The following is a 24,798-nucleotide window of genomic DNA, read 5'->3' on the forward strand; positions in this document are numbered from 1 at the left end:
ACTCTGCAAATTTAAGGCAAATAAATTGAGAGAATGAAAAAAAATCTGTTAACAGCACTTATAATGTACAATGTCTGTTTTCCACAAATTATGCCTTGTGTTTTTACTTCAAAGCAGATGATTCCCAATGAAAATTGAGTCAGGATCTTATTTCGTGTTTACCCATAATTAACCAAAATTCATCCTCAGGATTTTATTTCCACTAGGAAAGCATGTAACTGCATGCTTTACTAATGCAAACAAATCTTAGCACATTTAAGGCTTTTCAAATTAACTTGATAAAAAGCACATTAGATTGTATCTCTGTAACTTCTTAATTGGCAAGTTTATTATTTATAACCTTACTGACTTTTATTAAAACTATTTACATTTGTTACTGAAGATGTTAAACCTATACAGCTCAGCAAGCGATGACACTTCAAATATACGGCTGACAGTTATTGTACCTGTGCTAGATGCCACATTAGGACAGTGAAAGTTATTTTATAGTTTAATAACCCTAGGTAGGTAGATAGTATCCTAGTTTTACAAGTGGCAGACAATGAAGCTAAAAAATTAAATACAACTCTCTATGTGGAGAATAACTGAAATCTGTTCCAGTCTGGACTGATGCCAGTCTATGAGCCAGAACCTTTCAACAATTTTAGTTTCTTGCATTTTTTGAAAGGTTTCATTAAAAGCTTTGATGTTCCAATACATTTTCTGAAACTAGAGGCTTTGCAATAAAGAAAATGAAGACACAGTCAATAAATCCACAGAGCAGCTAATGTGCAACTGTGCAGAAATTATATTCTTATAGAAGAGCAACAGTATCAGAAAACATTGAACGGAAGGGCCTTCCAGCAGTGGCTTGTGCCCACATGCCCCTTTAATAACAACACATTGACAATGTCAGTCCTGGATGGAGCTTCCCCAACTTGCCTAATGTACCTATTTTAGCCTCCACTCAAAGAAACATCTAGCAATGTGTGAAGTAGACATTTTTGGTTTACACAACAGGGACCAAAGGAGAGGAGGGGTTGCTAATGGAATTTTCTTCCATTTCCATTGCAACTGGCATTAGAGGCCAGTTAAATATTCTATGATGTCCAAGAGCAGCCCCCATTGCCAAATGTCCACAGTGTAGGTTTGACATATGGTGAGCTGTAAGTGTTAAAGGACTCTAAGGATACTATCTATACTCATGCGGTCAGAACAAATTAGGAAAGATAATATAGATGTTGAGGTGCCCTAACAGAATTCATAAGCTGAGAAGAAACAAGACTTTTATGTACATTGTTTAATCTGAAGACTCCAAGTAATATTTGTATTTAAATACTTTTATTTTCATTTCACAAAAAAGCAACAGTGTTTGCAGTTAAACATGCCTTTCAATCAGTGCTGGTCATATGCAAAAAACAAAACTAAACAAAACAAAAAACCCATCAGAAGTATAAAGAAAAATAAGTTTTACCCTTTACAAGTGAAACAACACAATTTGCATAAACAATATTATATATACATATTATTTTCCAAATCTTCCACAAAATACAGATTATGATATAAATTTAGAATTGTACTCACAACTCAGACTGAAGGATTTGAAGATCTCTACAGGTGTTTAAATACAGAACTGTAATACCACTATAAGTTCCCAAGTAAATTACTTTCCAAAGTATTTGAAAGAGACAATTCTTCACAGCAACATGGAATACTTCGTTTTAATCAAGACAGTGGTGAGACTAAGGTTTGTGAGTTTGTTGATTAATGTGAATGCTCCAGTTATGCTATAATTCTCATTTTACATACATATACACACTCAGTGTATTACTGTACTGGTGGAGCATTTCATTGAGCTAAGCCATGACCTTTTCTTCCTTTGAAGTATTTCAAATTAAGAACTGTTCAGAAATATGACTAATGACTACCATGACTAACTCCAAAAAGGTGCCCGTTTCTCTTCTGTGATCAAAGTTAAGCATGTCATGAATAAACATTTTTTTCCCTACAGCATCAAGTATAAGTAACAGCAATGTACAGGCTAATTTTTTTAGCACTGAAGTCTGAGAGTTTGATGTGGTAAGATTTCTTTGCAATTTCTAAAAGTCCTATCACTCAAAGTTTCTTAAATAATGATATGGCAAATCTTCATCATGGAATAGCATCATTATTAATGTGAAAGAAAAAAGCTAAAATGCTGCAAGGAAGGAATGGAGAGAGGGAGGTTTGCACATGCATTTTCTTTGATGCAGACAAATGAGTAGTTATAACGTTTACCATGTGGTAAATGAAGAGACAATGTGAAATTTGATAGAAGAATGCTAAGAGCAAACAAGCAGGCCTGAATGCATGAAATGCACACACAAACACAAGGCTAATGAGGCAGTGTGGCTTTAAGTTTTGAATGCAACTGAAGATACCATCTAACAGTGCAGGCACTAGAGACGAAAGGGGGAAAAAAAGAGCAGGAATGGTCCAGCTTGTGAGGAAACAGATGCAGCCACAGACGTTCTGAATAAGAAAAGGCCAACTTGTCTTGCCACATGTGGGTGTTGAGACAGATGCAAAGGGCTTGCCCTCCAAATTCTTTTTGGATTAGTTTTTGGACCCATGTCGTTATTCACTGCAACAACAGCAATAACGCAAAGGTTCATTCCAAGGCTCAAAGTAATTTCTCCTGGACAAACATAAATAGCTACTGCTGGAACTGCAAGAGATTTTAGACAATTCAGAAGTCCAGGCCCCACGTAGAAGCTGTGTTGTAAACATCATGGAACGAGTTATAGAGATCACTATTATTGGCTCATTGGCCTCAATGGCTGACTATTTTTCTGAAAGATTAATCCACAACGAAGTTTAAATCTTTGCCCAGTGCTGTCTCTGCTTTTCTATTATTTACAAAAGCGTAGATCCCTTTTATACCATTTAACTCTACACAACATGAGAAATGCTGGATCTGATTTAGCATTCACAGTATCAGCCATATCTAAGTACCCACTTGAATCCTATTTGCTGCATGCCTGTGGCTATTAGTTGCACACCGTGTCACACTGCTACACCTTCAAGTCAGATGCCAAAGACTTAGTGAGGCTTGTGTTAGGTACATACAGAGCCCTGCAAAGAACTAAGTATTAAAGGGAAATATTTTGTGTAGATATTTATGTATGTATATATATATATATATATACACACACACACACACACAAAATATAGAACTTGCCTGTATATTTCTGTGTGTATATGTATATATATATATATATATATATATATATTTACAACCTTAAAGGTATATTTCTATAGAATAAAACAAAATAACCACATAAACATCTATACTGGCTACTGTTAAGTGAAAAGATACGTGGGGAAAAAAGTACTCTGTCATATTATGAACCTTATTTTCATTCTGCTCTTCATATCCAAGTATAGGACTAAATATAAAACTAAAATAACAGAAAAAAGAAACTATATTTATACTTAAAGGTATTCTCTTGCAAAAATAGAAATTTTTCCAAAACAAACAAATACATAAACAACATCTAACTACTCTAATTGCTATTGCCTACATAGGCAATAAGGGAAAGGGGAGAATGGGAGATTTGTCATACACTGATCCTCGATTTTATTTAGGTACCTATTTATCCATGCAAAGGATTAGGTACCAATCAATAAGATAAAAATATTCATATACAATTTTAAAAAGCATATATCCTATCCTTTTCCCCTTAAATACTACCCACACAAATATTCCCTCCCACCTCCCACACATAAGAAAAAACCCCAGTTATAAAATTATTGCCACTTCAGGCAATGAGGGAAGGGGAAAGAGGAGAATTATCATACGTCTGGACCTCTGTATTTCATTATGTATCTACAAGTCCCAGTAAAAGACTGAGCACTACATAAAATAACACACAGAATGTAGTAAATATTTACATACATTAAAATCCCCCTAAACAGATAAACAAACAAATAGACAGACACACAAATATCTACTCTACCATTGCCTACCAGGCAATGAGGGCGAGGGAGTATGGGAGAATTTTCATAGAGTCAATCTCAGCATTCATTAAGTATCTAGTCATGCAAAGGACCAGATTCAAAATAAATTTCATGCCAAAAAATGGCAAAAATATTTACATATTTAAAATATATACATATTTAGTCTTTTCTCTATTAAGCCTACTCCCTTAAAAAAAAAAAAAAGAAAACCAAAACAACCAAGAAATAAACTAGCCCCACCGGGTGTATACACCATTGCCTATGTATAAAGGCAACAGACAAAAGACAGTCCATGCCTCTTTATAGGCCAATATTACATTTGATACTTAAAAGTCTGCACAGAAAATCAGGTTGAGAATGAAAGAATGAAAAAACTGGCAAACATTTATATACAGTTTAGAAAGTACAAATGCATCCTCACTCTTGACAAAGAAACTTGAGCAACTACTTTACTAGCCATTGCCCTGATAGGCAATAAGGGAAAGGGACAGGGGAGATATTTTCATAGAATGAACCTCAATTTTCCTATGTACTTAGTGTCCACAGGTACAAAATAGAGTAACAGAAAAAAAGCAGCAAACCCTCTTATATACGGATTTAAAAGTCTAGTCTAATATAACCCAACCATCTAGGAGGGTAAACAAACAAACAAAAAACTATGCTACAACTATTGACAAGGAAAAAGAGGGGATTTTCATACATCTGGACTTCCACATTGAATTCATTAGGTACCTATATATCCATGCAAAGGATTCTGTACAAAATGAAATAACATAGTACAGTAATGAAAACTATATACATTAAAAAAACCATATATCTTACCCTTAGTCTACTCACACCCTTCAAAAAACTTAAAAAAGACCCAAACAACCTGAAAATTATTGCCTAGAAGAGATTATTACACATTCAGAGCTGCAGGATTCATCAGGAACCCATCAAAGTGAAGGACTGGAACCTAATGAAATACTGTAATAAAGTAAAAGCATGTACATACATTAAAAATTACATACCCTAAGCCCTGAGAAGCCTCAAACAAATCAATTACTCTACTAATTACCACACCACTATTCCACAACAGGGAGAAGGAAGAAATTTGTTGATAAGACAGATAAGCAAATTAGACAAAAAAAAGCAGCAAAATGTTTACTTGTATTTTATAATTACATATCCTTATTTTGAAACCACTTTCTTTTATATAACAAAAACAAAAGAAAACAAAACAACACAACAACAAATCCAAGTTTCAAAAACAATTCCAACTACCATGATCATGTTGCCTATCCGGACAATAAGGGCAATAAAGAGAGGAGATTGTTATATATGTGGAACTCAGTTGGTATTGTCCAATTTGGGCACCCAATGAATTGCATACAGTATGTAGGAGCATATACTAAGTACACCTCCCTTCCTACACTCTCCAAACATCTCACTCCCACAACTATTCTATTACTATAGTCCTACAGACAGTAAGGGAGAAGAGGCAATGTTTATACATTCATTAGGTATGCTTATGCCCACAAGAACATGGTATGAAATAAATTTAGTAAGACAATATAGTAGCAGGTATATTTATAAATATCCTCCCCACTCTTTCCCCTATCCCCAAACAATGTTATTAATTATCTATTGTCTAAAGCAATAAAGGAAAGAGGAGACCCGCTATACTTTGAACCTTAATTTTCATTAAGCATATATGCACTCATGCAAAGGAACAAGTACAAAATGAAATAGTAAAAAAATCTATATACACTTGAGTGACAGACCACTTCGGTCTCTAAGAGTAGCCCAAAGCAACAGCCACTATGACTAGTCTTAGCTATTGTCTGTCCATGCATGCAATACGGAGACAGGTAAATGGGACAATGCCACACTTCTGGAACTTCATGGGTTATCTACATGTCCACAAGAAGCATGAGCAAAATGCAGAACAAAGTAACACTCACAAAATAGCAGCAAAAACATTTCTACACACCTTTAAAACAAACTACTTCGCTTTCCTAACACTACTTTAAACAACAAACAACCAAAAAAGAAACCAAATAAGTACTCTAGCTTTTGCCCATAATACACAATAATGGGAAAGTGGTTTCCTGGGGTAATACTTAACTCTTCACCAGGATAAAAGATATAAAGTGAAAGAATATAAAAATATATAGAATACATATGTACATTTGAAAAATATATATCCGTTCCCCCCTCATAAATGAACAAATCACTCAACTATTATACTGGCTGTTGCCCAGTCAGGCAATACTGGAAGGGGAGAAGAGGAGATTTATCATACTCTTGGACCTCCAGTTTTCATTTGGTAGTTAACTGCCAATGCAGAGAGTGAAACACAAAATAAAAGAACAAAAAACTAGCCAGGTGCTTGGTGGCTTTCACCTGTAATCCTAGCTACTCAGGAGGCTGAGATCTGAGGATTACAGCTCAAAGCCAACTGGGGCAGAAAGTCCATGAAACTCTTATCTCCAATTAACTACCCCCAAACAGGATGTAGAGCTATGGCTCAAATGGTTGTGTTCACCATGAGCAAAAGAGCTCAGGACCCATACCCAAATCTGAGTTCAAGCCCCCTGACTGGAAAAAAAAGCAAACCTAAAACCAGTAAATATATATATATATATATATATATATATATATACCTTAGATTAAAAAAAATACAAGTGGGTTAGGGGAAAGAAAGCTTTTTAAAAGGAGAGTTAATTTCAATTAAAAACATCAATGAAGGCAAAGGTGAAAAGAGCTACATCATACCTATGACATCAATTCTCACCTAAGTAGTAAAATCCAGGTTTTGAACTTGGCCAAGGAATGGCTGCTCTTGGAGATGGCAGCACTGAGCTGCATGGAAGCATGCTCACAGGCTCATGGAACGTGTGGGACTATTTAAGTGTTCAGCAATCTGAATGTAGATCATGGGGCCAGAGTTCCAGATGCTTTAATTTGAAGACTATCTTAAGACGAATTCAATAACAGACTATCAGCAGTCCAATAAATTCTTAATTTCTTCTTAACACTATGAATAAATTGTTTGGTACCAATAATTCGAATGCAGCTTGATTTGCTTCTGTATACCCAGTACTGAACAGCTCTTCTGTTCCTACAGTAGCTAAAACCCATAAAGTAAAAACACAAATGGCAAAGAAAATTAGAGTCAAACCTATGATTAGTGACGTTTGTGAATCTCAAAGAAAGAGCAAACACATTTTAAAGAGACAAGTAGACAAACAAAGAAAGGTATAGCTCATGGTAGAAGTTGCCACTACTTGAAGTTTAACATATCTCATCACTTCATATTAACATACCCATTAGTTCATATTAACTACTACCTTTATAGGTTTCCAGACTTTCCATCCACAAATATGGATTTCCAATTCTATCTTTCCTAATAATTTGGTATGATATATCTATTACATGACATTCAAGCAGACTATCTCTGCAATGAACAGGATGATTATTCAGTGGGTACCCAGCTGTGTCAGGCATCTATGTGCTCAACTTCTGTGCTTTAGTCTGAGTAGAAACATAATGCATAGAATAAAATTTACTTATTATACTGTAGATTATACCTCTGATTCATTACTAAGAGGTCCCATTATAAATGGATTAACATAACATAAAAATATGAAATTCTGTGGGGAAATGAAATGAGGTCTATCAAAACTAAAAGTAATTGAGGTGAAAGTTATAATTAAAACATGGGAATGTAGAGCCTTTGAGTATGTAGACAGTAATAGATCATAAGTTACCTCTTTTTGCCCATTTTTGTACGGTGTTACTTATTTTTTCTTTTTGTTAGTCGTAGGGCTTGAACTCTGGGCCTGGGCACTGTCCCTCAGCTCTTCAGCTCAAGGCTAGTGTTCTACCACTTGAGCCACAGTTCCACTTCTGGGCTTCTGGTGGTTAATTGGAGATAAGAGTTTCACGGACTACTTTCCTGCCCAGGCTGGCTTTGAACCACGATCCTCAGATCTCAGCCTCCTGAGTAGCTATGATTACAGGCATAAGCCACTGGTGGCGCCCAGCTAGGTTTTACTTTTAATAACATGCCACACCGCACACATCCATACATACACACAAGCACATATTTTAACAGAAAAATTATATTATTTAAGATTAAGATTTGCCATATGCAAAGTTAACACATTTTCAAAGTAATGTTGAGATGGGCTGTAAAACTGAAGGTTCTTAACTAACTTTGAGAAGTAGCAAAATTTAAACTGTATCAAAGTGGAATTTAGAAATATAAAAAACTAGCAACAAAAATCTCCTAAACTTCTTACTCAAAGTTAGTACTTTTCCTTCACATTGAAAATACAAGGCCTCACTAACTTTCAGTATTAACTAAATTATCATCATTTACCAAAACACAAGAAAGATAAAGATCTAAAATCATCTCAGTTTGTATAACACATTTTTTGATGGATCTGTGATTCTCAGGATACAATATATTCCACTTAAAAACAGAGAGATAAATATTTAGAAAAGACTAACTTGGGGGAAAATATACTAGGATTAAAACAAGATATTTTTTAGCTTTCTAGACTTTCATATTTTCTTATATAAAAAATATTTCCATAAAATAAAATATAATTTTATACACAACCCCACCTATTCTAAGTTCACATCTGCTGAATAAAAAGTGTAACCTTTTCTACTGCCTGATTCTGATGTGTAAGTGCTCATTGGGAGCAGCTCCCTTTTGTATGTACACAGACACTGTTTGCAAACAAAATACAAAGTCACAGGAGCTATTAGGAAGGAAACTTCTCTGCTAAGAATCAATGAAACACAACAACCTAGGTATAAGTCTGCATAGCTCAAAAAATTCAAGTACAGTATTTCTCCTTTAGAAGGAGTGAAAATGCCATACAGTTTTGAATCCCTCATTTTTCTTCCTTTCATTCATTGGCCATACCAAAAGAAAAACTAAATATATTTTTCAATCAAATTAAAAACTACTGATCTTAATAGTGGAAAAACATTCATTCAAAGCTCACCATGCTAACCATTACTTCAATTTGCTCCTTTCCACATTCTTTTTGTTCCTTTAAGGTACTATGGTGAACATCAAATTAAAAAAAAAAATCTACTTTTCAAGGACCTTATGTTAAAATATGCTCCTAACATGTCAGTGTATGATTAAAAATGGAAATCTATACATGGCTATGATTCAGAAAGTGTGTATGATTTGTGAAGACAAAGGGCAACAAACAGTATTCTTAGTAAATGGTGATTTAAAAAAAATGTCATGAGGAAAAATGCCAGTGTAAACAGAATGCTTGCTCCAAATATAGCAATACTATGTTATAACATAGGGTCAGTCTAGAGCAGGTATGAGGATGGCTTACAGATAGGGAAGCTAATCGCATTCATGAATAAAATAATTCTAATTAACGCGAAGTGAGTTTGGAATATTTTCCTATGGTAATGCTATAAAAAATAAAAACAGAAAGTGTTACATATTTGGAAATATTAACTTTTTGGCCTGTTCAACTAAACAAAAAATTTCTGTAGCACCTGGCTATTTTACAGGGAAAAAAGACATTAGTTATCATTATTAAAAAAAAATCTTTTCAGCAAATAAAGGCTTACTTCAAAATTCCAAACCAAAGTAGACCGGTGCACCTGAGAACAGCTCTCTAGAGCTGCATGCCTCACTGCCCTGGTATTGTTGTTTTCAAGGCTAACTCTACCATATTCCAATAGCATCTATCAACAAGCAGCAACAAATGGCTGACAATTAGCAGCCTACACAGATGGTGGCACTTACAGTAGACCTTTCTTTGTTTCATTGTGTCAGTAACTCCTTGGATACTGAGAAATAGAACAGAATTCCAAAATGAATTTCTTTCCCATTTGTATATGTTTAAAGCAGATAAACTGCTCATTGTTTTTTTAGATGGTTGGCATATAGGTGAATATAATTTGGTGATAAATAACTACATACTGCCAAAAGACATTTCAGAAAAGGCAGATGAAAGTACAGTTGGGCCCTGAGCTAACTAGAGTTCTAACAGTGCAAACACTTGGCAACAGTCCTGGCTTCACCTTGACTTTTGCAAAAGCAGCAGAGCCCAAATTCACAGCTCTCTGAATGGGCGACAGAATGAGGTGCAGCTGTTGGGCTACAGCCACCATGTAAGATCTCCCAGATTCTTCTCAATCCACTGGATATTCAGCTGAATGACTTCCAAGGCCTCCTGGACGCAATGGAGCTGAAAAGTTGCCTCTGATTGACTTTCAAAGAATGACTTTACCTGTAAATTCCACATGCAAGGGTTTTAAAAGAAGAAAAGGATAGCTAGTAAGTCTTAGGTAACTCTGATAATCCTGATAAAAGCTAAGTTAAAGATGATTGTGCTAATATCCTGAAAACAGTGCAGAGAAGTACTTTAACATTCAAAGTATCTATAGGGAGATCTCAATCAAGGAGGATGATATCTGAAGAAAATGATCTTCCCTACTACTACGACGACGACTATTATTACTACTACTACTCTGCTCCTTACTATTTCTAACTAAAACGAAAAAATATGGGCATGAAATAATAAATGAGTAGAATCTGAAATAAGCCTTAGTGCTTTAAATTTGCCTTTGCTCTAATTCCTCAAGACAATTATATTAGCCACTTAAACAGTTTGTATTAAGATGACAAGGGAATAGTACTGTGAATGGACTCAGAATTTTCCCTCCTTGTCATATATCCAACCCTTGTAGAGTGACCTGGAAGCAAAATCCTTAATAAAGGAAACAGAGAACGAATAGGAATCAGCATGAAAAATAAATCACCATTTCATATAAATTCAATAGCTTAGGGGGAAAGGGTTTCCCAGTTTCCCTTCTTCCCACTTATACAACCAACCTCAGACAAGTGTGTCTTTGTTGAAAATAGGTGAGTTGATCCAGCAACAATACTTTGTATGGTATAAGACCCCAGATGGAACCTGGAAAAAAACAAACAAGAAAATATGCGGCAGGTGCTGGTAAACAAGGCCCTATTTCTGAGCAGAAAGGAATGCCTTACTGCCTAAGGCAGAGTGGAATCTTGCTGCCCCTCAGGGAGTCACGTGTCTATACACTTCCTTACATTGGAAGGCAAAGTGGGCAGAAAACGGTGGGGGAGGGGAAGATTGGGGATATTTAGAAAAATTCATATGCTTCTCAACGATCATACACACCCAGAATATCGTATTTGCTCTAGAAGACAAATGAACAGACAAACCTACCAAGCTATATGTGATCTAGCATGTGGTGAGTTCTTAAAGGATACCTTGGCAATAGAGACATTTCCAATATGCAAAATTTAGCTCATGTTATGCAATTATGTTTATACAACATAACATAAAGCTTTTTTTTTTCTAAATGCAGAACCTGAGAAATGGGAAAAGTTACTTAAACTTACTTCTGTACAAGCTTATTCCAGTTTTCTTTGACAAAATCCCAAGCCAGTAAGTGTCCGGGAAAATGCTGGCCCACTGTTCTAATGATAAATGACAACTTCTGAGTTCGAAAGGTATCTCCATGTAGGCAACTATTCATTAACCTGAAAAGCAGAACAGATACAAGCCTCCAATATAAGCGTTCATGAAGAAGTGACACCAGAACTTAAATTTGTATTGATTTCTTAATTAATGTTCTAGGCTAAGCCAAAGAAAATAACTATTGGGTTAGTCTAAAATTAATGTATAAACTGAAAACATGTTATTTTTAAATGAAGAAATCACTAAAATAATCACATGTACTGCCACTTAATATTATTGTTTCTGACATGGTAAGGAAATTTAAGAAATATGTATACAATACATATTTAAAATAATACATAATTTATTATAGTTCTAGAAACTGGCTTTTTTTTCAGATAAAAAACATTTTATTTCAGTAGGCTGGTATATAACTACTGTTAAAACCTGTATTCTTCACGCAAGTGCCAGTTACTCCTGTCTGTAATTCCAGCTACTTGAGGCTAAAATCTAGAGGATCCAGGTTTGAAGCCAGCCAAGACAGAAATGTCTATGTGATTTAATATTCTCCAAAATAATCAGCAAAAATGCAGGGCAGGAAGCATAGTTTATGGACAGAGTGCAGGCCAAGAAGCAAGCAAGTTGAGCAAATGTAAGGCCTTACTTAAAACCTGGATACCATTAAAGAGAAAAGAGCCTGGCACTGGTGGCTCTTTCCTGTAATCCTAGCTACTCAGGAGGCTGAGATCTGAGGATCCTGGTTCAAAACCAACAGGGCAGGAAAGTTCATGAGACTCTTATCACCAATTAACCTCCAGAAAACTGGAATGGCACTGTGGCTCAAAGTGGTAGAGCCTTGAGCTGAAGATCTCAGGGACAGTGCCCAGGCCCAGAGATCAAGCCCCATGACTCACAAAAAAAAAAAAAGAAAAGAAAAGAAAGAAAAAAGAAAAGAAACAAACTAATTTAATTAATTATAAAGTACCCTTATTAGTAGCAAATAATAGTACTAGACAACACTGGAAGTCTTCAATAGAACAATGCTATGAAGTAGGTGTATAATGCCTATCTCCATTTTATCACTGAATTCCATACCAATAAAGCCTTCGAACATCCTCTGAGCTGGCGAGAGCTTCAAGTATTTTGTTCTTTTCTGCTTCAGAGCCTACAGAGCTGTACTTGGTTAAGAGGAATAACCAGCCTTTCTCAGTTTTTGCTCCAACTTTGAATACAGTAGTCATGACATCAGTAGGAAGGCTGTAAGAGAGATAATAAAATGTGAAAAAAAACCCAGGAAATATTCTGAACACAAAAAGGAAGGAGCTGATTGGTAGTGGTGTTTTGGTGGCCTGTTTGGTAATAATTACAGAAGTCTTAACTATATACTTAGGGTAAAGAAAAAGGTCTATGCCCAATAGGGGTAGGAAAGGGTAGATGTATTTTAGTTTTCTGAGGAACCTCCATTCTATTTTCTACAGTGGTTGTACTAGTTAATATTTCCACCAACAGTATATGATAGTTTCTTGTTAGCATTTGTTTATTTTCTACACAATAGCCACTTAGAATGGAGGGAGATGAAATTTTAGTTTAGTTTGATTCATATTTTTTTTTAGGATAAGGCTGTTTGAACCTTTCTTCAAGTATCTGTTAGCTGTTAGGAATATAAATCAATAGAAAGATACTTGTATACCCGTAATTATTGTCGCATGTTCACAACAAGCAAATTGTGGAATTATCCCATGTGTCCAACAATAGAGGAATGGATAAAAAATAAGGAACAAATGTACCATGGGATATTACATAGACATAAAGAAAATGAAATTATTTCATTTGCAGGAAAATAGATGGAACTGGAGATCCTCATGTTGAGTAAAAAAGCCAAGTTCAAAAAGCCAAATATCACATGTTCTTACTCATTGGTGAAGCTAGACCTAAAAGACATACATATTCAGACACCTTCATATGTGTGTGTGTGTGTGTGTGTGTGTGTATATATATATATATATATATATATATATATATGTCTGCATGTGTACACTGCATGTGTGTACATATGTATACATACACACATATTTATGTACATTTATACATACACACAGAATATGATTCTAACTATGGGACTATTTAGAGGGATGAGGGAGAAAAAAAGGAATCAAATGTGAATAATACTGAAATATACTGAAGCCATGTACAAAGATGGCGTAAGTAATCTGGAAAATACATTACACTACATTACAACACACCATGGTATTAATAAAACAGTAAATGTGTGAGGCAGTGTATGAGAAAAGGAGATGAAACACAGTCCATCCCCTGATTAAGATCTGAGGTAAAAATGACTTTCAAATTTTCCACCCCAACTTTCCATCTGATATATGAATCTTCTCTCCATAATGCCCACTAAAGACCCAGGAGAGAATGTATTATCACCATGAACATTGCTACTAACTACTTACTCCAACTTCTACATTGTATTCCTAAATTGAACATGACTTGCTTGTCACCAGATATCCTTATCAATGCTTGATATCAAAAACTCAGAAATCAGGAGCTAGGGATACAGCAAGGCGACACAGCATTTGGCCATCATGTATAAGGAACAGGTTTGACTCTGCCCCCTCTCCACTTGGTGTTGGCAAGGATGTGTTAAACTGGAATGCTTACACACTGTTTGTGGTAATGTAAATTGGTAAGCTACTATAGTAAACAAATTGGCATGGCAGTTTCTAAAAAATATGTTTTTTAATGTCTGTGATCTAGCAATACCATTTTTGGATGCATATCCAAAAGATTTGAAAGTCAAATCTCCAAGGAACATTATTATACACCTCTGTTCATGGTAGTATTATTCACAATGATACAAGAGCAGAAACAATTCAAAAGTCTATTCTTGAATAAATGGCTAAATGTTATGTGCTAAATACATACATATGTACACATATTTTTTTATCCTTAAAAAAAGAAATTGACACATGTTACAACACATATGACCTCTAAGACATTTTGCAAAGTAAAATTAAACCAGTCTCAAAAACAGATATTTTATCTTATTTTACTTATATGCTGTATCTAGTATGTTCAATCAGAAAGCAGAATAATGGTTGTCAGTAGGTGTGTGGAGGAAAGAATCTTGCTCAATGGACACACAGAGTTTCAGTTTTGCAAGAGAAAAAAAGAGTTCTGGAGACTGGTGCACAACAGTGCAAATACACTTAGTATTACTGAACTATATGCCAAAAAATAGTTAAGTTGGCAAATAATATTTGTGTATTTGACCATAAATCTTCAAACTTATTTGAGAGCACATATGAACTGAGTTCATCTACATTAACCCAGAACGAGAAGATCCTGGTTTCAGAACAAGATGTAAAGTGACAAGATGTGTGCTTCACCTCTGGTTCCCGTTAGACGCCATCCAATCATCAAACAGCTTCATGGCAGTAGTGTTGCAGTCCCCCAGGTTGTGAGTGCAAGCAAAATCCAGCAAGACTGACCGAAGCTCTCGCACTGATGGGGTGCCATCATCAGTCCAAGTTTGTTGTTGGGTTTGGGTTTGAAGCAAATTATATACTCTGGTCTAGAGAGAGAAAATGGAGGATTTACCAATTAGACAATCAAAACAGTCAATACAAGTTCATGGCTTTTCCCCAACATTTATACACTGAGGGAAAAATGAGCACAGACATTACGTGCTTATTAAATATTAACTGATATATAAAGATTAAATATTGCTGGGACAAAAACATTCAATAACAAATTTGTAGTCAAGGTAGACTTATGATGATATAACTCAGAAAGAATTAATGACCTCTGTGTAGTAGAAAACTTTTAGTCTGTGTGTACTCTGCAAGAAGTTATCTCCTGCCAAAAAGCATCACTTATGATGATCCTGGCTATGATGGCTGGAAAGAAGGTGTAACTTCCTGACCTTATGACATTAGAATCTATAAACCATAAAGCAAAGAGAAAAATATACTTCATTACTAATAATGTTTAAATGTTTCTGAATCCAGTGTAAATGCAGTGCAAATTAAACAAATCATCAGCTTGATGTGCGAGTGAGTTAATCTAACTGCATGGAATAGGTATTCATAGTTTATTTTTTCCAGCCTGTTCATGTAAAAACTTTCAAGCCTATAGAAAAAAATGCAAGAATAGTACAATGAACACCCACATGCAGAGTTCAAGTTCATTATAAAATGTAACTTTCTCCATGAGAACCATTGTCAATCTCTTAAATGAATCCAACTTGAAGAGTTCTAAATTGCTGAAGTCATTTTCTTGGCAGACTTTCCCTGAGTAAGTCTGTGAAGCTACACAGTGAATGGAAAAGTGAATCTGTGTAAAGAAGGACTCTGAGTTGTTTGTTTGTATTATTACAGGTCACCTTGTTTTCATTTGTTTAAAAGCAAGTAGAAGAGAGACAGGGAAGCCTTGTGGAGGGGCCAAGGATGCAAGGGACTGGGTTGACTTGATATACTGATTAATAAAGGGATTGATAAAAGCAGTGCAGGAGACCCAGAGTGTACACATGCCAGTGTCCAGTACAGCTTGCCTGAACTTTCTTAACTTTTCAATAGCACAGAATCAATAGTATTGTAATAGTCCACTGCCCAAAATGAGCAAAGAATAGAAGAAATTCAAAAGTTACACATTACTTTCAAATAAACACAAAAGAATTATGTAAGAAAACAAAGTTTACAAGTTCAATCGTTAGTGAGAAAAGTCTCCATGGAGAAATCACAGCAATGCTCATTGAGACCATACAACACAAGAACCCAGGGAAATGGCCCAATAAAGCACTAAGTGCCAACAACACTGAACAATGTAAGAAGCTGAGGCAAATCCAAAGTTATTATACCACTGGAAATACAGTGTGGGATTTTGCTACTTAAACTCACTGTTAAATAATTAAGGTAAATTCAATTGATTTTAAATATATCTCAAATTATAACATAAAAAGTTTTATAAAAACAATCCTATTTCTAGAAAAACTATGATAAGATCAGTTAAGTAATTCAGATTATAGTTTCTTTTTTCTTTTTTTTGCCATATTGGAGTTTGAACTCAGAGCCTTATACTTGCTAGGCAGGCACTATACTGCTTGAGTCTTACCCCCAACACTTTTTGCTGTTAATTGTTTTCCATATAGTGTTTCATTTTTGCCTAGGGTTAGCCTACTCCTACATACAGCTCCTGCATAGCTGAGATTAGAGGAGTGTACTATCATAATAAGTAACTTATTTAGTAAGGTAAACATCCTGTTAACTTTTGGTCTGGGCTAGTCTAGAACTGTAATCCATCTGATCTCTACCTCCTACAAAGCTGGGACTAGAGGCATGAGCTATGATGACCAGCCACAAGTTATATTTTCAATATTTATATTTAAAAAATTACCTTTCCATTTTATAAATAAAGCCTGTTTTCCTAGAGTTTCCCCATTAATCTTCTGAATTCTAGAACCCAATCCTATGATTTCATAAAGTAAAAACAGGACCTAAGGAGTAGGAATAAATTGATAGGTTGTATAAGCTACAAATGCTGGATATGCAATAAAATGTAACAACAATAATATAAAATGATTTTAAAAATAAAACACGGAAAGATGCTGGCACTGATGTTATATATTATGTTTTGATTTACTGCTTTAATCTTACACTAATACGCCCAGGGAGTTCTTTCCTAGGTCAACTGAGTTTCTTAAAAGTGAAATGTCAATTTTTATTGTAAAGCATTTATCCCACCCATACCTCATATATAAGAGAATAAGAGATTTGTAAGTGATAAAATAGGAATATGGCTATGCTCTGACATTAACTTCAGATGAGAACAATTTAACACAATTTCAATGTATCTCCAGACTCTACCCACAACTCCACAAAAACATCACAAGATGTGCCACATTATTTGTACAGTTTTCACACCAATAAATACATAATTTTCTGATTAAAATAGCATAAAAACAAATTAGACAACAATATTAGACGCTAGCACATTTGAACACTGGATTCATAGACACAGAAAGGTCTGGCCACTCCAACTCCTATTACAAATTGATTTCAGAGTTTGAGAATTTTTATTTGTTTTTAGAATACTGGGATTTAAAATCAGGGTCTGCTGCTTGTTTTAGCAGGCAGTCTACTGTTCCAGCCTCCCCATCCCCCGCCCCCCCTTTTTTTGCATTGGTTATTTTTTGAGATAGGGTCTGGTACATGGCTGAACCATGATCTGCCATGGTTCACGACAGGCATATACAACCACATCTAGCTTATTTCTATTGAGATGAAGTGTTGAAGATATTTCTGTCCAGGCAAGCCTGGAACCTACATAGTTTAGGACAACAGCCATGCATCACTATATTGAACTACAGGTTGAAAATGGGTCTTATAAACTTTTTTGCCTAGATTTACCTCAAAGTGTGATCCTCCTTTTCTCTGTCCGCAGAGTAGCTAGGATTATAGGTAGGAGTCCCTGATACCTAACTTTATAGTTTGAGAATTTTGATGTTACAAGATTAGAGTACAAATTTAAAAGAAATAAGCTCTTGATGAGCTAAAGTACAATTGGCTTTAACTAACTAAATCTTGCTTATACCAAGACATTATGTTTACTTATGAAAACATAAATTTTACCTTTCACACATAGATGTATGGTGGATCTTTAATTGGTTTGTGGTTATGTTTTAGAGTAGATATCCGTTTTTCCAATATGGGGATCTAATTATCTAACAAGAATTATTTCATTTAATGTATTTATTTTTAATTATAGAATTACTTTCGAGGTGATTAGTATTATATCAAATCAATACCAGTTAAGGTAGCACATTTGTTTCCTAGGGCTGCCATGACAACTTATTATACTTTTGGTATTAAAAAAATAAAAGAAATTTATCTGGTATCAGTGGCTCACACCTCTAATCCTAGCTATTCAGAATGCGGAGATGTAAGAATCGCTCTTCAAAGACAACATGGGCAGAAAACTTCTCTCAAGACTTTATCTCCAATCATGCTTCATGATTCAAGTGGTAGAGTGTCATCCATGAGCAAAGAAGTTGAATAAGAATGAGAGGCCCTGAGTTCAAGCCCTAGGACTGAGAAGAGGAGACAGAAAGAGAAAGAAAAGGAAGAAAGGAAGAAAGAAAGGAAAAACGAAAGGAAGAAAGAAAGGAAAAACGAAAGGAAGAAAGAAAGAGAAAGAAAAAGAAAGAAAGAAGGAAGGAAGGAAGGAAAGAAAGAGGGAGTGAGGGAGGGAGAGAAGAAGAAAGAGGAAAGAAGGAAAAGAGGAAAGATTGAAAAGAAAGAAAGAAAGAAAAAAATGAAAGGAAGGAAGGAAAAACATTTAAGAAGTTTATTTTGTCATAGTTCCAGAGGCTAGTGGCCAAGGTCAAGGTGCTGATAGGTAAGATTTGTTTCTTCTAGGAAGAATCTATCTTATAACTTCCTCTTAGCTACAAGTGGCTGTCACTAGCCAATGGCATCTCTGGATTTATGGATACATAACTCAGTCTTACCATTGTTGACATGCCCTTCTCTATGCACCTTTGTCTCTGAAATTTATCTAGTGTCCTGAAGATACCAGTCATTAGATTAGATGGCAACTGGGTATAACCTTGTTTTAACCTGATAGTATCTGCAAAGGGCCTATGTATTCCATATACTACAGCAGCCTCAGGTTCCAAAGAGACATGAATTTGAGGGAGAGGAAACACTATTCAATGTAATACAGGTAGCAAGAAATGAGACTCATATTTTATCCCACTACAAAAGGACTATTGTTGGTTCTAAGTATATCCTAAAAGGAGGCAGAATATCTATCTACTCTGAAGCTGTCCAGCTTCAGAGTATGTCCTCATGCCTCTCTCTACTAATTCTTCTATTCATTTTTAGTCCCTGAAAGCAAAGATATTAAACTCAATTCAAGGAGTTGGGCCTTTGGAATCTTTTACTATTAAAATTTAATTAACTTTTTTCTTACTGCATCTTCATGCTAGGTAGTTCCCAGTTTCCTAGAATGCTTTATGTTTATAAGGAACATACTTCTTTAGAGTGGGACTCAGGGTGGATAAAGGAGAAGGACCTTAGGGTTAATATGTGTTTTAAGATCAATGACATTTTCTTAGTGTCACTATGGGCCAGGTCATGTTCCCAGTACTTGTTCTTATTAGAGCTGATCTGGAATGGAAAATGATTTTTTTAAAAATCTTAACTATTGAAAGAGATCTCAGAAATTATTTAGCATTATCATCTGACTAATAGGTAGTCTCTCTTGGGATCAGATCAGAAACTTCTGGGGAGTTGGTGCTTTGCAACTCCACATGGCTCATCTCTGTCCAGAGGTCCTCCCTCGGGGAGAGTCATGCAGGTGATAAGACAGCATACCACAGATAATTGTGCAGTAAGACAAGACAGGTAGAGAGAGTTTCTTTCAAAAAAATGATTTAACCCAAGCCATTCCTTTTGCCAGAGAGGTCACCAAAACTACAAAAGACTTATTCTAATTCCTGGTCTAATACTTCTGTCCTTTTCATAAAACTTGCTTTTGCCTGGGATCTTGAAAAACCAACTTACAGAGCATGCCAGGAATATGTTGAGTTAGAGAATCAATATAAATAGTTTATCATTCCTTCCCAACCTTTTAAAGAGTCAACTAGCAGTTCAGTATTGAAAGTGTCTAAAATAACAACTGTTAAGATTTTTTGGTTTATTTTTTGAAGCAATATTAGCGTTTGAACTTAAGAGTTTTGCACTTGCTTGGGAGGCTGTCTACTTCTTTAGCCATGCCTCCAGTAAGATTGGTTTTAAGGTAACAGTACAGTATCAAGAATCCTTTAGTGCCTGCCGAGACATTTCTACTCACAAGTATCACTTCACGCTGGAGGAAAATCAGCAAGAAGCTTAAGCAGGATATTTTTAGTACAAGCAACTGCCTTTGTATACTGATGACTAGGAAATTAATAGGTATGCTGACTTTGAACAAAGGGTCCATTTCAAGCATTCTTTGTATAAAAAGAAAACAGCTCTTCAATAGAGACATTTTCTTTTCATATAAGCTCATTTTTGAGAGCTTAGTACTGTATCTTAATACTGAAACAATACTTCTTCATAGGAAGCCTTTATCATGGTGAGAAATGGATTTGATTTAAAGTAAAAATTTCAGAATCAAGAAAATGAAGAAAATGGAATTCAGCTGGTTTGTTTTTTGTTTTTGTTTTTAGCTGAATGGAACAATATTAAGAGCAGCCAACAATAGAAACTGGCCAAAAGGCAGACTTACCACTAGTCTTGAAGCCAGATCCATGTGTCCCAGTTTTTCAAGAAGGTTATAGATGAGGTTTGTTTGGTACAGGGCTTCAGTGATAGGTGCAGTATGGTTCTCATTTTTAAGATAATCAATCAAGTCAAAGGCCTTCTTCAGAGGCACCTTGCCTAGGCTAAAGAATACAATAGGAAAGGTAAACATGATGCGCTATGCAGAACTCTAGGCATGCTGAAGAGAAAGCAGCATGGCTAGATGGCAAGTTTTGTAGATCAGAACTTTAAGTTTAGAGTGGAATACTGTAATGCATAAACTCGGATTACTGTCTTTTAAGTTGCTCATGGGCAAAGTTGAATTTTAAATGCACATCATACCTTATTTTTTACATAAGCCACCTGTGCCACTGACTCAGTAACAGCATGACAATGTCTTAGATGAGAAAAAATTAGTATTAATTTTATTTATTAAGTGCTTGTATTTACTAGAGGAGGAAGGGCATAGAAAGTTATATGAGCCAGGTAAGAAAAATAAGTTTTCTGAGTGCCAATGGCTCATGCTTGTAATCTTAGCTACTCAGGAGGCTGAGATCTGAGGTTCAAGGCCCAAAGCCAACCTGGCAGGAAAGTCTAAGAGACAGATCTCAATTAATAACCAAAGAACAGGAAGCAGAAGTATGGCTGAAGTGATATATTGTTAGCCTTGAGCACAAAAGTGCAGGGACAGTACTCAGGCCATGAGTTGGATAGTGCCAGGCCCCAAATGCTGCACAAAAAAATAAAAAGAAGAGGGGCTGGAAAGGTGGCTCAGTGGTAGAGCACTTGCCTAGCATGCATGAGGTCCTGGGTTCGATTCCTCAGTACCACATAAGCAAAAAGAAAAGAGCCGGAAGTGGTGCTGTGGCTCAAGTGGTAGAGCGCTAGCCTTGAGCTGAAGAGCTGAGGGACAGCGCCCAGGCCCAGAGTTCAGGCCCCATGACTGGACCCAAAAAAAAAAAAAAAGAAAGGAAAGGAAAGGAAGGAAGGAAGGAAAGGAGAGAGAGAAAGCAAGCAAGCAAGAAAAGGAAGGAAGGAAGGAAAGAAAGAAAGAAAAGAAAAAAAGGAAAAAAAGAAAAAGCATTTATTTATTTTTATATGGAATTTTTCTGCATAATTTGCTAAGGAAAGATCCACTTAAAAATTAATCAGTGTAGAATTACAGCAGTAGTAGTCACAGTGGTATAAGAAGGCTACTTCATAAGGAAGAAACCAAAATGGGAAGGTCGAGTATAGTCATATGAGATCCATGTGAATGTTTTCTATGCTTCTAGGCCTATTATCAATCTCAACTGGTAATCTCTTTAGAGGATATTTTTACAAGAGGCTACTGCCACTCTTGGCACTGGGATTCTCTAATGCATGAGGAGGAGCAAACAGACAGAGGCTCAGCCCACCAGCCATGTGCATCAGACCCATGGATAAAAACTAAACTTCACACTTACACAAACCAATGCTTGATAATTCTCTTATGAAACAACATAAAGCCTGAATTCCTACAATAACTTATTCAGCAAAATATGCATCCTTCTTGCTGATATCTAGTTTTGAATTATTATGAAAGTCTGTTTCACATGGCTGAATTATTGGCATTTTGTTTGTAGTTGATGTTTCTAGATTATAAAGTCTCTGCAAGCAAAGGACAGCTCTTGCATTTCCCTCATCTTGGAAATGAATTGTAACTGAGTCACACTTACCAGTACTTTCAACCATTTCTGAACTGTTGTTTTTTTAAAATTTCACTAACAGTTTTTATAAACAACAGTGCAAACCAATTATACTCTACCCTGCAAGTTCAAAGATGTTGTTGATGAGATTGGCTCGGTCCTTGTCACTCAGAACATAAGGATTCATTTTCAACTGTTTGATCAGTGCTGCCCAGTCTTCATCTGCATAGTGTACAATATAATAGCCAGTCATGTTTGTGTTGACTTTGACCCACTGCACTTGTTCTGTAAGGTTGATGACACCTAAGAAACAAAATGAGACATTAAGTAAGAACACAAGGGAAAACAGAGGGTGTTTTGTTTGTTATCAGATGAAATACCACATTTTTTTTTTCAGAAACTGAAGACCAAACTCAGGTACTTGTACTTGCCAGGCAAGTACTCTTCCACTGAGCTTAATCGCCAATCCATAGTTTTATATTTAACTATCTGTACCTTTCTGCAGTTATTTTCACTTTAACTAAGGTCACCACACATTCACTGAAGAATTATTTATTTATCATACATTATTGGCTCTGGGTTAGCAATGGAGCACACATGATAAAGGTAGATACGTTTCTGCTTTTATGGTGTAATATAGTTAAGTACAATATCATGTGAATGGCACTGATGGAAAAAGAAAATACAACATTCGCTTGGAGAAATATTTCACCCCAAAGAGAGGGTGAGGTCTCTTGGAAGAAATGACAACAGAACTGCCATTCTTTTAAGTGATTTGTTCTTTTTAGCACACATAAGTGTTAGCCAGGTGAAAAAGTTTTGTGGGGACCTTTAGTGTTTATGACACTAAGAGAACTTATGTATGGTATCCATGTACTAAACTTGTTCCCAAGTTCATTATGGCTGAGAAATGAGGGACAAAGGTATATAGAGTGGGGCAGGAGGAGAAAACAATAGGCAGCTATAGTCTTGCCTTTTGTAATGTTTGTAAAAGGAGAATAAAGCAAAGTTACATGATTCAAAGCTAGCAAAATAAATGAGTGGGAAGGCTTAAGACTTCCCTGGGCACAAATATGAAATAATTGACATAAAAGAATAGAAATGTTAGATGTGCTTTTTGGACCCCTACCATTAGATATATAAATGCTGGCACAATTGTTAGAAATTTCTATGGAATTTTTTCAACTAAAATACAAGTAATGAGGAACTGACAACTAAATAAAAAACTTTTAAAAGTCAGCAACAAGAATATGGATTCATTGTAATAGCAGTATGTTTTTAGGTATCCAGAGATTCACTATTTATTAGAATATAAGTCCTCTGTGCTTCCTGTTTTGTTACTGCTAATACTGCAGTCCTCAGAGCAAAGTACCTAGCAGGTGCTAACAAGATACTGATTAAATTAATGAACAAATTAACAAATGATGGTTATGACATGGGAAAGAGTTTCAAATCAAATCTGAATGAAGGATGTATATAATTCTGATATAATTCTATTTCAAAGTAATAAATACTTAAAAATTTTTAATTATAAGATAAAGAAGAGTATAGATCAGGGAAATAATCCAATCTGTTAGCATCTTGGAGTGTATTTCTTGTCAAGCTTTTTTCTATATGTGTTTTAACTAATATACACCATACAGTGGAATTACATGCAATTATTTATCCCACAGTTTCAACTACCAGGTCTCCCTCCTTTTTTCCATTTTCTTTATATGTAGTTTTCAAGTATTAAATACCTTTTAATATTCCATTTCAAGACCTACTGCAGCTCCTATTTGAAGAATTTAGATACTAACATTTCACATTATAATAATTCTTTAGTAAAATTTTTCAGTTATGAAATGCTTCAGAAACACAATTTTAAAATGAAGTACATATTAGTACCTATAGTTTTATTGCTTGTCAGCTTCAAATACATGAATTAGTCAAATACATCAAATTACCTTTGTTACTTCAGTCTATTGTTAGTATAAAAGTTGTTTAAGAGAGAAAAGACTTTTTTCTTTTAAACTCAGGGTTTTATACTTGCAAGGTAGTTAGTTATTCTTCCACTTGAGCCATGCCTCCAGCCCTTGGTCACATACATCTTAATAGGACATATTATTCTTTCTTGTTGAGAAAGTCAGTACTAATTTCTATTGTATGGCTGACATAGTGACATATGGAAAAGATCAATCAGATTAAATGCAGAATGCGCGTCTAAGGAATATTTGTGATGGCAATAGTTTGAGCTATTCTTAGCAAACTTATGACTAATAAAATTAGTGTTGTTAGTTCTTCCAAAAGGATTAGCACTCTCCAAGTTAATACACACAATTCTTAGCTTTTTTCAAGAAAGGAAAAGTGAAAGAGCCCAAGTCTCCAGTGCGTAGAAAAGGAGACAAGGAATAGGGATAG

At 35.3% G+C, this 24,798-nt stretch overlaps 1 protein-coding gene and 1 long non-coding RNA gene across 3 annotated transcripts in view; one reads left to right on the forward strand and one right to left on the reverse strand.

Moving 5' to 3' along the window:
- LOC122117366 (leucyl and cystinyl aminopeptidase) overlaps positions 1-24,798 on the reverse strand; it is a 99,250-nt gene that overhangs the window by 9,697 nt on the left and 64,755 nt on the right. Inside the window, exons 12-18 of one of the 2 annotated variants that reach the window (XM_042691111.1) lie at positions 22,518-22,701; positions 20,718-20,874; positions 14,837-15,021; positions 12,540-12,701; positions 11,387-11,527; positions 10,847-10,928; positions 9,560-10,241 (exon numbers count right to left, since the gene is read on the reverse strand). In XM_042691111.1, the coding sequence (XP_042547045.1) occupies positions 10,110-10,241; positions 10,847-10,928; positions 11,387-11,527; positions 12,540-12,701; positions 14,837-15,021; positions 20,718-20,874; positions 22,518-22,701 (1,043 nt within the window). In that variant the 3' untranslated portion in view covers positions 9,560-10,109. Of the gene's footprint in view, positions 1-9,559; positions 10,242-10,846; positions 10,929-11,386; positions 11,528-12,539; positions 12,702-14,836; positions 15,022-20,717; positions 20,875-22,517; positions 22,702-24,798 lie in introns of those variants that run through there. The other variant, XM_042691112.1, reaches the window with a different exon arrangement.
- Positions 6,570-9,057, forward strand: LOC122117367. Its single transcript, XR_006149126.1, has 2 exons — positions 6,570-7,753; positions 8,011-9,057. It is a non-coding gene; the product is annotated as an uncharacterized LOC122117367 (long non-coding RNA).

Source organism: Dipodomys spectabilis, unplaced genomic scaffold (assembly GCF_019054845.1).
Source record: "Dipodomys spectabilis isolate Male_0828 unplaced genomic scaffold, ASM1905484v1 ptg000140l, whole genome shotgun sequence".
NCBI classification, from domain to species: domain Eukaryota; kingdom Metazoa; phylum Chordata; class Mammalia; order Rodentia; family Heteromyidae; genus Dipodomys; species Dipodomys spectabilis.